Source organism: Apus apus, chromosome 1 (assembly GCF_020740795.1).
Source record: "Apus apus isolate bApuApu2 chromosome 1, bApuApu2.pri.cur, whole genome shotgun sequence".
NCBI classification, from domain to species: Eukaryota; Metazoa; Chordata; class Aves; order Apodiformes; family Apodidae; genus Apus; species Apus apus.
Genome location: NC_067282.1, coordinates 65,359,676 through 65,373,432, shown reverse-complemented (window position 1 = coordinate 65,373,432; position 13,757 = coordinate 65,359,676). Strand labels below are relative to the sequence as shown.

At 45.9% G+C, this 13,757-nt stretch overlaps 1 protein-coding gene across 3 annotated transcripts in view; it reads left to right on the top strand.

Moving 5' to 3' along the window:
- NPAS2 (neuronal PAS domain protein 2) overlaps positions 1 to 13,757 on the top strand; it is a 114,355-nt gene that overhangs the window by 96,674 nt on the left and 3,924 nt on the right. For all 3 annotated transcript variants that reach the window (XM_051640353.1, XM_051640342.1, XM_051640331.1), the window contains 4 exons: positions 2,371 to 2,517; positions 10,717 to 10,914; positions 12,056 to 12,204; positions 13,110 to 13,202. In XM_051640353.1, the coding sequence (XP_051496313.1) occupies positions 2,371 to 2,517; positions 10,717 to 10,914; positions 12,056 to 12,204; positions 13,110 to 13,202 (587 nt within the window). The remainder of the gene's footprint in view (positions 1 to 2,370; positions 2,518 to 10,716; positions 10,915 to 12,055; positions 12,205 to 13,109; positions 13,203 to 13,757) is intronic.

The following is a 13,757-nucleotide window of genomic DNA, read 5'->3' as shown; positions in this document are numbered from 1 at the left end:
ATTGTTACTGTTAAGTGTATTAATACAAAAAGCACATGAATAAGAGAACAAAAAGACAATACTAAATAAGCATGGTAAATATATGGAGGTGCTAAAAAAAAAAATAATTAAGGAATAATTTAAAATCAACAGCAATACATTTTTGCATGCAACTTTGCAAAGCAAATTCAATTTCAAAACTAAGGCCTCAAGGGAGCCTGCAGGAAAGGTAGAGAGAAACTTTTCACCAGAGAGGCTAGTGATAGGAAAAGGGGTAATGGTTTTAAACTGAAAGAGGGTAGATTTAGGTTAGACATCAGGAATACAGTCTTCACTGTGAGGGTAGCAAGGTGCTGGAATAGGTTGCCTGTGGAGGTTGTGGAAGCCCCCTCCCTGGAGGTGTTTAAGGCTGGGTTGGATGTGCAGCCTGTTCTAGCGGGAGGTGCCCCTGCTCACAGCAGGGAGGTTGGACCCTGATGATCTTTTAAGGTCACTGCCAACCTTAGCCATTCTGTGATTCTATGATTCTATGAAATGGATTTTGTTTCTCATGGAAATACAAAATTATTATAGGATTATCTGTTACAAAATTCCATATATTTATGAATTGAAGAAAATCATGTTCCTTTCCCAAAATGTCTTGAAAGAGTTCACGTGTTCATGAAGACTGCCATCAGCGAGCCAGGCAGCTTTTGGCTGCAATTGTTTTTAATTCCTTTCTGATAAGGACCCTTTTAAAGACCTAAGAATAGTCCTCACTAACAGCGTTGATAGTGGGAGAAGTAGATTGCAAGACTTCACTTTTTAAAAAATCCTATATAGACCCAGCTTAAAGCAGGAATTATCTGCATCTCGTGTAATCAAGCCATAGCTTCATAGAGTGGAGGGCCAATGCCAGCAATGAGATGTGCCACCTTAGAAGCCCTCCTTCCTCCTAAGCAGGGCTGGCCATGAAACTCCCCTCTCAGTTGCCAAGTGGGGAAACTCATGATCTGGATCATGCAGGAAAACCACCCTCCACCTGGTGAATAGAAATGAACCTTAGCCCTCATCCTTGCTCACCTAAAATCCATTTGCATGGAGATTTCAGCTGTTTCCTGAAAGGAATGTGAAGGTATTTAATGCATTTAGCTGGTTTAAGGCAAAGCAATTAGCTGATACATATCTGACCTGTCACAGTTAGATTTCTCTAACTGGCCAGAAATTTCATTTAACTGTACAGTGTTGATAGTATCAGAGCTCTCCTTCATTCCCTTCTTGTTACCATTTCTGTTTTATTATTAATAAGCCAGAAATGGTGTAAGCAAGTGCACCTCCATGGAACAGGAAGGCTTCAGCAGTGTGCATCAATTCTCCTAGAGCAAAGCTGCTAAACAGTCACAGGAACAGGGCACCAGTTTCAAGTCACAGCAAAATTACTGGTTTTTGTTTGTCTGGGCACTCACAACACACCATACTTTCAGAAAGGCCTTGGATGACTTGATTACAGAGACGTTTACAGACTTTGAAGTGTTGTCCGGTTTGGTTTATTTAAATCCTGTCTTTTTACTTTTGGAATATGAGCTCATGCAAAGTGACTGTTCCAAAGCTTATTAAAGTAATAATTAACTTTAGTGAACTTTGACTTGTAGCCAAAAACACCAAATAAAACTAGGAGTTTATTGTGGTGTTTGTCCCCTCTGTGCTTACTGAACTATTCAATTTTGTGCCAAGTATTGCTGCTACTGGAGCTGCAGCTTCTCCTTGACCCTGAGTAGTGGTCTCCATTTTATATTATTATTATTTAGAATATCCTTTCTCCCATTGAGCTGAGCTGTTCTTTCTAGATCATGTATGAAAATAACCTAATGAGCATTTCCTGTAGCTTGACTACTACTCAGCTGTAGAAATCTAGAAAATGTTTTCCATGATCAGCTGTTGCATGATCCTATAATAAATCATCAGCAGAATAAACCATTGCAGCATGGCTATTTCTGTGCAGAAAAATGAAAGCATTAGTAAAACACATCCAGAATATACAGTTACGCCACACTAAGGGCTTAAAACTACAGGCTAATAAAAATAATGCGCTCGTTTGCCATCCAGTTAAGATGCTTTTGAAATTTTTTAAGTAGCATACTCTCAAAAACGGTCCTTCTGATAATTCCCTAACAGAACAGGGTCAGTTGTAAGCAGATCACTCTAACTGAGGCAATTTAATATATGTGCATAAAATTGAAAATAGACAAGATTTATCTCTGCCTTGATGTTAGTATATTACAAACAAGTCTTCTATTCCTTTGGCTGTACTTTTCAATCAAGAAGCCAATAACTTCTTCCAGAACAATGTTCTACTGAGACCTGTTTGTATTGTAATGACTGATTCCCCCCCCCCCCCTTTTTCTTCTTCAGTTCTCAGCACAGTTCAGCATGTTCCAAACCATAAAGGACCAGCTAGAGCAGCGGACCCGGATTCTGCAGGCCAACATCCGGTGGCAGCAGGAGGAGCTCCAGAAGATACAAGAGCAGCTCTGTCTGGTCCAGGACTCCAGTGTACAGGTGCGTTACTGCTGGGAGGGGCAGAGCAAAGCATCCTCTTTCATATGGCCATGGATAGGGTTGGCAACTTAAAATTAGCTCCAGAGTCCAGGAGATCTGGACATGTGGAAACCAGCTCACCTGAATGAGGATGTTACCCTCTGAAAGCTTCTTGAGTAACCTATGTCAAGAAAGATTTAAGAGCTTTCTGGAAGAAGAGACTTTAGGAGAAGAAATTGCATCATTTACAGCAACATTTTACTACTTTTATCTATTGAGTCTTCTGACTGAGCAGGTGCAATAGAAAAGTGTTCACGTTGAGACTTGGCAGCAATTATGTCTGTCCAGTCACTGCTTGCCTCATGTTGGCATCACTCATGCTCAGTATCTCACCTGCCCGGCTCTTCCTTAGCCAATAGTCCTCCTTCCAACACTGCTCATCTCTTTCATTCACTCCCTGCTTTCCTGACCCTACCCCAGACCAGATACAGAGCACAAGAGTTTAAGTTCTTTGTCATGTTAAAAAAACCCCAAACTTCTGCTGATGTTCACTTTTTCACACCTAGGAGGTGTCTGAATTTGTTCTTCACTGGACCAGCTTAAACCTTTAGGGTAAAGCTAACTGAGTCTGCTCTTCTTCTGCTTTTGATGCCTCCTGCAGAATTCACTAAGCACAGTATCTGCTTTTAATTAACTAAGTACAATATATCCTTTGTACCACCCCATATGTCTACCAAAGCTCAGAAATAATCACGAGTGCAGTTCAGTACATCACAGGTTTCACTTACTGACAAATAGACAAATCACCCAGTTTTATGGAAGTTTTCTAAACGCAGGGTCATTACTTCTGTGTTCCTCATAATTTAACTAGAAATGCCAGCTTAAATGACCCTTGCTAGAAATGTTACACTGGGGACCCACTATGAGTTTCACTAGAGATGAGCCTAAGGATGGCCTTCACTCTGCCATCCAATTGAGGTGGGAGATGGTGATACATGTGGCAACAAAAACACAAGGCTCACTAATAGGTTAGTAACCATGGAAGTGGCTGAGAATGGTCAGATAGTAATTAGGACTTCTCTCCCCAAAATGGTGGCAGGATCATTAGCCCAGCTGAAGTGTATCTACACCAATGCATGCAGCATGGGCAATAAACAGGAGGAGCTGGAGGCCACTGTGCAGAAAGAAAACTGCACATAGTTTGCCATCACAGAAACCTGGTGGGATGACTCACATAACTGGAGTACTGCAGTCAATGGCCACCAACTCTTCAAAAGGGATAGGAGAGGAAGAAGAGGCAGTGGGGTGGCCCTCTATATTAGAGACACATATGAATGCCTAAAAACTAATGAAAGTGATGATAGGGTTAAGTCCCTATGGATAAGAATCAAGGGCAAGGCCAACAAGGGTGATAGCGTGGTTGGAGTTTGTTACAGACCAACCAACCAGGATGAGGAAGTGGATGAAGTATTCTATAAGTAGCTGGGAGAGGTTTCACAATTGCTACCCCTTGTAGTCCCCTTGGGGGACTTCAACTTCCCAGATGTCTGCTGGAAATACAATACAGCAGAGAGAGAACAGTCCCAGAGGTTCCTGGAGTGCATGGAAGATAACTTGCTGATGCAGCTGGTGAGGGAGCCAACCAGGGAGGGTGCCCTTCTGGACTTGCTCCTCATGAACAGAGGACTTGTGGGGGAATTAACCATTGGAGGAAGTCTAGGACATAGTGACCATGAACTTCCAGAGTTTTAAATTCTTGGAGAAGTAAGGAGAGGGGTGAGTAAAACTGCCACCTTGGATTTCCAGAGAGCAGACTTTGATCTGTTCAGGAGACTGACTGACAGAGTCCCTTGGGAGACTGTCATGAAGGGTAAAGGAGGCCAGAAAGGCTGGACATACTTCAAGCAGGAAGTCTTAAAGGCCCTGGAGCAGGCTGCCCCCATGTGCTGAAAGATGAGCCATTGGGGAATAAGACTGGCCTGGCTGAATAGCAAGATTTGGATGGAACTCAGGAAGAAAAGGAGAGTTTATGGCCTCTGGAAGAGAGGACAGACCTCTTATGAGGAATACAGAGATGCAGTAAGGCAATGCAGGGAGAAAGTTAGGAGGGCCAGAGACCAACTTGAACTCAACTTGGTTACTGCTGTCAAAGACAATAAAAAATATTTTGATAAATACATTAATGACAAAAGGAGGACTAGGAAGAATCTCCATCCTTTACTGGATGCAGGAGGAGACTGAGTGACAAAGGATGAGGAAAAGGCTGAGGTGCTAAACGCCTTCTTTGCCTTAGTCTTTAGCAGTCAAACTGGTTGTTAAATCCAGATGGCGGCCAGTCAAGAGTGATGTTCCCCAGGGCTTAGTGTTGGGACCACTCATTTTTCAACAATCTTGATGAGGAGATAGAATGCACCCTCAACAGGTTTGCAGACAACATCACATTGGGAGGGAGTGCTGATCTGCCTGAGGGTAGGGAGGCTACGCAGAGAGACTTGGACAGACTAGATTGATAGGCCATGGTCAACTGTATGAAGTTCAACAAGGCCAAGTGCCAGGTCCTGCACTTGGGCCACAACAACCCCATGCAAAGCTACAGGCTTGGGGAGGGGTGGCTGGAAAGCTGTCCAGGAGAAAGGGACCTGGGGCTTCTGCTTGATAGGTTCAATATGAGCCAGCAGTGTGCCCCAGTGGCCAAGGAAGCCAATGGCATCCTGGCCTGTATTAGAAATAGTGTGGCAAGCAGGACCAGGGAGGTGATTGTCCCTCCGTACTCTGCATTCGTGATGCCATACCTCAAATACTGTGTCCAGTTTTGGGCACAGACATTGAGGTGCTGGAGCGTGTCCAACGAAGGGGAAGAGGCCTTGAGAACAAGGCTCATGAAGACCGCCTGAGGGAACCGGGGCTGTTCAGTCTGTAGAAAAGGAGGCTGAGGGGAAACCTCATTGCCCTCTGCAATTACCTGAAAGGACATTGTAAAGAGGTAGGAGCTGGTCTCTTCTCACAAGCAACTGGTGTTAGAATTAGAGGAAATGGCCTCAAGCTGCACCAGGGGAGGTTTAGACTAAACGTTAGGAACTTTTTCACTGAAAGGGTTGTCAGACACTGGAACAAGCTGCCTAGGGAGGTGGTTGAGTCACCATCCCTAGATGTATTTAAAAGTTGTCTAGATGTGGCGCTTGGGAATATGGCTTAGTGCTGGACTTGGGAGAGTAGGGTTAATGGTTGGACTCAATGATCTTGAAAGTCTTTTCCAACCTAAATGATTCTGTGATTCTATTGTACTAACAATTTTTTTTTCTGAAGACAAGCTCTGTCACAAAAATGGATGTCTCGAACATTTTAAGCACAGGATGAAAATCTAGTACCTGCTGAAGTCAATGGGAATTTTGCTCCAAAATTCCACAGAAATAAATTCACCCATCATCATCATCTGTGAAATGCAGTTTCACATATTAAAACAAATTGGGATTGTACGTTTAGGCAATCAAGGCATCAGTGAAGCTGAATTAGAAACTTTGGCAGCTAAGTTGCTGCATGTGCACTGCTGTAAGGCAGCAGAGCAATGGTGAGTCCCAAAACCAGGATGGCACCAGGAACTGGTGCCAAATAAGCACACAGGTAGAGATGGTTTAACTTCATTTCTTCTATTGGTTCTGTGCTGACTTTGATTAATGGGAAGGGAAAATCTCTCTGCAATTAACTGGCCTTCAGTTCAGAATCATATCATATGTCTGAAAGCTATTATTGTTATTATGAATATCAAGAGACATTATATTCTCACTTCCACTCTTTTTAACTGGGTAAAACCCATTACTTTCTCCTGGTAAGGTCTTCAATCATCACATACACTCATTCTTTTAATTTTTTTTAATAATTCAGACCAAAAATGTAAGATCAGAGCACATTCTTAAATGCAGGAAACATTTTAGTTTTACATAGCTGTCCCCATATGTGCTATGATGCATTTAATAACCCAAAGACTGTGGGAAAGATTCTCAGACAGACTCATTGGGAACTCAAGCAGAGAGAACAGGAGGCCCAGCGGGTAAATGCTGGGTAGTTCTGTACCGCCCACCTCATACCAATTTGTAGCTCTGAGTTATGCCATTTGCATGATGCTCTTCCCAGTGAAGACCGTAGCAGGTTAGACCAAGTATTTTCAGACCAGTACCAGTTCTCTAGTGTCAGTACCAACCGTTTCCCAGCTTACTGCAGATGCAGAACTGAGAGGCAGCAGGACTGGAGGCAGCTCAGAAATGCAGGGGCTGCGTATCTGCCTGAAGGGGCAGTGCTGGATGGGGAGGATCATCCTCTGTACTTGGAGTGCCTTTCAGTCTCCTCAGAGCAATCAATCAATCAAGGTGATGCAATAAGAGTAGCCACACTGACTCATGGCCAGGGCTTTTTCCTCCATCCACTTTCCCTAGGTTAAAAAAACCCTAAGAAATCACTGTGCTGTTGCAGGGATAGAGCAAGCCCAGGAATTAGGTTTGTCATGCTTGTTCATGCAGCACTTTTGTGACTCGCAAGCAGCTAGGAGTAAACTGTTAAATCAGAAATCTAACCACGTGCTTTGCCACACAGGTTTCATCATTCAGAGAGCTGTATGTCTGCTGACATAGATCTGTCTCTATTATCAGAGCTACAAAGCAATGTAGCAAACAGGCGAGCGTTACTATCAAGCACCCTTCTGGTCTCTTTAATATTCCATGTAGAAGAGCGGTAAGCATGGGAGAGTGCCTGAGGCTATCTGAAAAGGGGGAATTGCTCTCCAATTTTCCCTTGTTAGCTGATTTATTAGCATATCATCCCCGCTAGTTTGTTCCCTTCCATATAGAACTGTACAGGTAGCTCTGTGGAGAATTAAGCCCAATTTCCATTTCCTTCAGAGATCTTCAAAACTGCATCATGACAGTCCACCAAGAAACACTGTCCCAACCAGACATGTTGAGCACAGTAGTCTGTGTTAGAAACTATTTCCGAGAGCCTTGCGTGATAAAAGATGAAACTAGCAGGAGGGTTGTGGATCCTGAACAAAACTGTTCAAAACCCCATTAAATCTCTGTTGCTGCTTTTCCTGACAAACTGAAGTATGAAGGACAGGAGCAGCAAAAGTAACCTCAGAAGTCTGAAGGATGCTGTGCCTGCTCCAGATTTGAACAGTCTGGCTAATGAATTGTGGAAGCGGAGGAAGGCAGAAGGGCTGAGCCTGGCCAACCTGCAAGAACTACAAACGAGACCATCCACAGCCACCCATCATTTGCAAACCAGGCTCCCTTCGAAGACAGTGAATCTCAGCTTCCCAGTGTTGTGCTTCTCATCTTTCCGTATTTTACATAAAGAAAGAGTCTTGATGTCTGTACTGGTGAGCCTGAAGGCTATAATTTCCTGATTATCCAACGGACAGGTAGAGTCAAAGAACCCTTTTCCTCACAGTGTCTTGCCAATGTGATTCATCTATTAGCTGTAGGGACCATCTATCTCAGAATGAGGGGTAGCAGTGTCAGAGGATCCTTCCCCTCCCTTGCTGCTTTGCTGAGTATGTTAACAAGCTGGCCAATTAAAAAATATTTGTAAGATGCTTCACTGACCTTGCAGTCTGCAAAATCAGCCACGAGACATGTTATTAGCAGCAGGGCAGTTAGAGGGCTGCTAATTTATCTACGTGGATTTAGTCAGACTGGGAAACATTTCATTCTTTATTAGGGAGTTTGTTATTTAAAGCTGCCATATTTCAAGGTTTCAGGGGGATTCAGGCAGGACGATCACAAAAGCGGCACACTGTGAAACACAGTTTGTACAAATGAAGCACGATCTTGCTTTTAGGCTTATCTAGCAGGTAGAAATTCCATGCTCTGATCCTCTCTCAGGTTAACTCTTGTTTTGATGAGGCATCTCGGGTCTTCCAGTTCTGCAGGGACATGGGTTAAACGGCACCATCACTTCCTGCCCTGAGCTTGTTTCTTCCAGGACATTCATGTTCAGACAGTAATAAAGCTGGTTTGGCCATTATAACGCATCAGAGGGTCCCTAGGTATGAAACACTTGCAGGCCTCTCAGGGTACGAACACACAAACAAAATTGGTTTACTGGGATAAACGTGGTTGTATGTTTATAGCGTGCTAGCTGCCAACCATTAACCATGCATGTTCCTACCTAGTGGAACACTCTGGCAACTGCAAAGTAGGTTACTCTGCTTTCTTTCAAGGTTAAGCTCCTTGACCTTCATCTGGAAGTACCACATGCACACAGGCAGGTCCCTGCAGAGTGAGGCATTTGCCACAAATTCACACCCTGCCTGACATTTGCATCAATAGATGTTAACTTTGCACTGGATGAACTCAGTATTTCTCCAGCACTGTCCATCACGTTCAGGGAGGACACCTAAGATAAATCCTCCTAAATGTCTTAATTTACAGTGATCTGGCCAGTACCAAGGGGCTCACATTCCCCATCACATTTGTGAAACACATCACCTGCTTTACCTGCTCTGAATTTTATAACAAACTTTTTATATCAAATTTTGTATCAATGGCAACACGTTTCATTGCTAGAACTCATCAAGTGAGTTCATTTACTTAACCTGTCCAAAGCTTAGTTCTATGTACAGAAAATAAACAGGAAAATGAATTTTCCTAATTTCTGACTTTGATTTATTCATAATAAGACCTATTTACTTGGCAGAAGTTGCCAGACCATCTGTCTTTCTGATCTGCAATGACTCCAAACTCAGTGAGTAGCATTTTTAAAAGAAGACACTCAGAGCTAGTTTCAGAGGAGCTGCAAGCAGCCCCAACTCTGTCACTTGACCCATTTATTTCTATCAGACATCTTTTGAGATGTGGTTAGCCTACAGCACCTGAAACAAGCTTGTTGCTTTAGGTCCATTAACATTTTTATTAGTTGCCACTCTCTCCCAGTTGATTAATGTAAGCTTTGTCTGTACCTTTATTCTGAGTAAAATCTTGGCACAGGGAACTTTAAATTACCATATTTAAATAAAAACTACGTTTTAAACAAATATGATGGATCAACTCATACTTATGCAAAGAAAAACAATACACTGTGCTGGTCCTTTGGGGAAAGGTATGGGTTTTTTCCCAAGAAAAAATAGAAGGGACATGATAGTTTAGGGAATTGCTAATATAGCAATAAGCTGCAGAAAGGTGTACTAATTACTGGGCGCACCCCAGATGTACTGCTAGGCATCAGACTGATGAATGAATAATGAAGAGAGTAATTGTGATTCTTCTTTCATTTAAACCCTAAGTAGCTCTACTTCAATTAATGGAGTTTCACGTGTGTAGCAATGGTGTGGAATCAGAATCAGACCCAAGAATGCCTTGAGCTACCTGGGACGTGTAGCTCCGTAAAGTCCTTGGTGGTGAGAGGCTAGTTTTGAAATAGCAAAGATAGCTTGTAGCATTATTAATTCATAGTTTTTAAAGATGCCTTTTTCCTGTGTACAGCTACAATAAAAGAAATAGCCCCTAGAAAAGCAAGAAGTCCCCAACCCTACAACTTTTAGAGGAGAAAGCCTCATCTTGTATTGTAGGCATGGAGAGTGTATAATTTACAGAAACACCAACAGAGGAGATGCTATCTCTTTTACACAAGTCAAATGCATGGCACAGTTAGGAAGAACATCGGGTGACAGTTACCTGATGGGAAATCAGATAAATGACAGTGACTGTCTGTTTACACGTCGTCTCAATGATAAGGACACAGCCATTCAACAGGGACAGCTCTGGCCTGACCATGGCCTCGTTAAAAACATTCGACAACCCAACTGTATGTAAGGTGTTGAATTTCCAGAGACAAATTCAACAGCAGCCCTGTCTGGAAGGGAGGCTGACTTTGCTGAAAGGAAAATGAAAGGATTGAAAAGACATGGAGTTACTCTCTTCTCTCTGGTCAGGATGCCCCAGAACATGGTGAATGTATAGGGAACTGCTCTTACAGGGGCTGTGCCTGCCCCAAGGAGAGAAGACTTTTACATGCAGGACACATTTCACAAGTAATGAGTGCACTTGCAGCACAAGAAATCAAGAGACAGCAGAACTGTTAATGTAGGAAAGACAGGTGATTTTCAACAGTAAACACATAGTGAATCCAGAAATGCGATTATTTTAGAATATAACTTTGCATTTCATTCTGTCACCTTCATTACCCAAACAGCCAGACTATACAACTAAACCCTCCCCACTTCTTTTCCAGATGTTCCTACAGCAGCCGACGCTGTCCCTGAGCTTCAGCAACTCTCAGCAGCCGGAGCCACAGCCACTTCAGCAGAGATCAGGGGCCATTTCTCAGCAGCAGCAGCTTGTCCCCAGTCCTCAACTTCAAGGGCAAATTGCATCTTCGCAAGCAGCAAACCAGCAAGCACTGAGAGAAGCAAGTGTGATATCAAGCCAGGTAATAATTTCTTTGACTAGAGAAGCCTTTTTATGGGAAGAAGACACTGAGCTGTTAAACAAGCAAGTAACATCATGTGTCCTGTAAGGGTGCCTTTCCCTTCCATATTCTCCTATGTAAGCCTGTATAAAGGGTGTCTCCACAGCATTTACTTCACCTTAAATTCTTGTTTTAAAACCTCAGCCAGTAGAGTTACTTGAGCAGCTATTTCAGCTTGAAAACTGAGCAGGGGGGCAGGCAAAAGACACGGATGACTTACTGTTCTCCAGTTGATCCTGAAGGCCACCTAACCAACATGGAAACTAGCAAAATTGCTGTTGACAGGGTGACCTCTCAAAATAAGCTTTACCCCTTGCTTACCCCCCCCATTCCAGCTGGATGCCACTGGCACAGCAAAGCTTGCTCTCTGCTGCGGGTGGCAGCACAAAGCTGGAATACGTGGAGGTTCGCGTGAGATGCCCAGGTTGTGAGCCTAGCGGATTCCTGCATGGGGAAATAACGAGTTCAGACTCACTGAGTTGTAACTGAGTCCTGTGAAAGCCAGGAGTAGGTCTGGCAAGGGTTGTTGGGGTGGTTGTTTTTTTTTTTTCCTTACCTCAGGTTTATCATCATTTCCAGCGTTTGCCCTTCCACCCACCTGTTGCACCTCCCCTCACGGACAACTTAGCTCCTGCTTCTGCTGCCCCAGCGTGTGGCCAAGACGGCTGCACCGTTCTCTTCACACCCCTCAGCGGGAGCTGTTCACCTCCTACACACCCACCCCGTGACTCTACTGTAATAAAAAGTGTTAACTTTTTTTTCTTAGAAAAAGGTTTGTTCCTATCCCCGGGCCTCTACGGCAGCGCTGATCACACTTCACTCCGCTCTTGTGTCTTCCCGGGCTGTCGTTTCTCTCCCCAGCGGCTCTGACGGCAGGACCGGGACGCCTTCCCACCCACGGCCGGCGGGACGCGGCGCGGGGCTGGGGCGGGGAGCGGCGGCCGGCTGCAAGGACGCTGCCGCTGCTCGGCTCCCTCCGGGGACCGCCGGGCCTTAACGGCGACGGCGGCCGCGCCGCACGGTCACGGCCCGTGTCTGTGGGCGCTCCCCCCGCCCCCGCGCCGCGCTCCAGCCCGGCTCTCTCCCCGTCTCTCTCTCGCAGGGCCCGAAGGCGCCGAGGAGCGCGGAGCTGGCGCCGCCCGCCGCCCGCCCGACCCGCAGCGCGCCCTGCGCAGCCCCCGGCGGCGGCGGCTCCGCGGCGCCCCCTGCCGGCCCGCCCGGCCCCGCCTGCAGCCACGACCAGCAGCTCAGGTAGGGCCCGCCCGGCCCGGGGCACCCCGCGGTGCTCCCTGTGCCCCCCCGGCTGCCGGAGACCCCGCGGTGCTCCCTGTGCCCCCGCGGCTGCCGGGGACACCGCTGGTCGCGCAGCCCCGGCATGTCTCTGCTTTCATGGAAGCACAGCATGATGCGGGTTGGAAGGGGCCTTTAAAGGTCATCTAGTTGCAGCCTCTCTGGTTGGAACCTGGTTGGCACCAGGCTGGAGCAGGGACAGCTCCCACTAGACCAGGTTGCTCAGAGCCCCGTCCAACCTGGCCATGAACACTTCCAGGGATGGTGCACCTACCACCTCACTGGTGCCGGTGTTTCACCCCCCTCGTTGTAAAAAACGTCTTCCTAGTATCTAGTCTAAATCTACCCTCTTTTCAGTTTAAAACCATGGCCCCTTGTCCTGTCGCAACAGGCCCTGCTAAAAAGGTCGCCTCCCGTCTTTCCTTCAGTCCCTTTTCAGTTTCGAAAGGCCGCAGCAAGGTCTCCCCAGAAGCCTTCTGCCAGCTGAACTGTCTTGGGCTCCTTGGGGTGGGCGGCAGTGGAGGAGACGCAGGACGCTGGCATCCAGCTAGACCTGTGAACCCAAAAAATCACAGTCTAATACTCAGAAAGCTCACAGACAAGACATTCTCACTAGTAGGAGCAAAATATTTCGCTCTTGTGAAATCCCAGCACCCAGCCCCCCAACGAGGCACCCCCAGTACCAGGGAGGCCACGTGCTGCCTCAGTTCCCACCTCGCAGCATTGCCAGGACCTGTGGTTAGATCTCCTAACACTCAGCCTTGCGCCGTGCCTGCCACACTGTCCTGTCTCAGTTTTCACAATGTGGCATTTGTGTGGTCCTTTTGTTACAGCCATGTCATTTTTTTCTTTTTCCCCTGTGCCAGACTGCTGCTCAGCCAGCCTATTCAGCCCATGATGCCTGGGTCCTGCAATGCAAGACACCCTTCAGACCTCAGCGTGGCAGGATCCCAGGCTAAGTATGTGACTTGTCAAAGATAGAACATCAAAGTTGCTTTTGAGGGGAAATAATCTTCTTTAGCAAGATGACGAAGGAGTTATATTGGGAACATGTTATTGTGCTGAGCCTGCCTTGCAGCATCAGGATCAGCCTTACACTGGTGACATCAGGGAGGGTGACAGAGAGAAACACAACATGCCAGTGGCGTTTTACCAAGCCAAGGCTGGGGGGATGTTTTCTCCCTCATGTGATGCTTGTGTCAGCGCTGGAACATGTGACCCACCAAGGTAAATTTGAGAGAGAAAGTCAGCCCTGGGCCAGCTGAAATGATCCCTGCTCTCTGGGCAGTGAGGCGCTGCTGTGGGGGCAGTGGATCTGGGCCTGATCTACACTGGCAGAACTGAAAGAATCAACAGGTCCTTGCACCTGAGCACTCTCAGAAAAGCTGCTGAACAAACCACCTCAGTTGTTTTGTCTCCTCAGAACTTGGATGAAGGAAGCCGAGAACATCAGTCAGAATATGCCTTTTTCTTTTTCCTTAGCTGTGTTTTGTCAGTGTACGTAATTGCAAAGT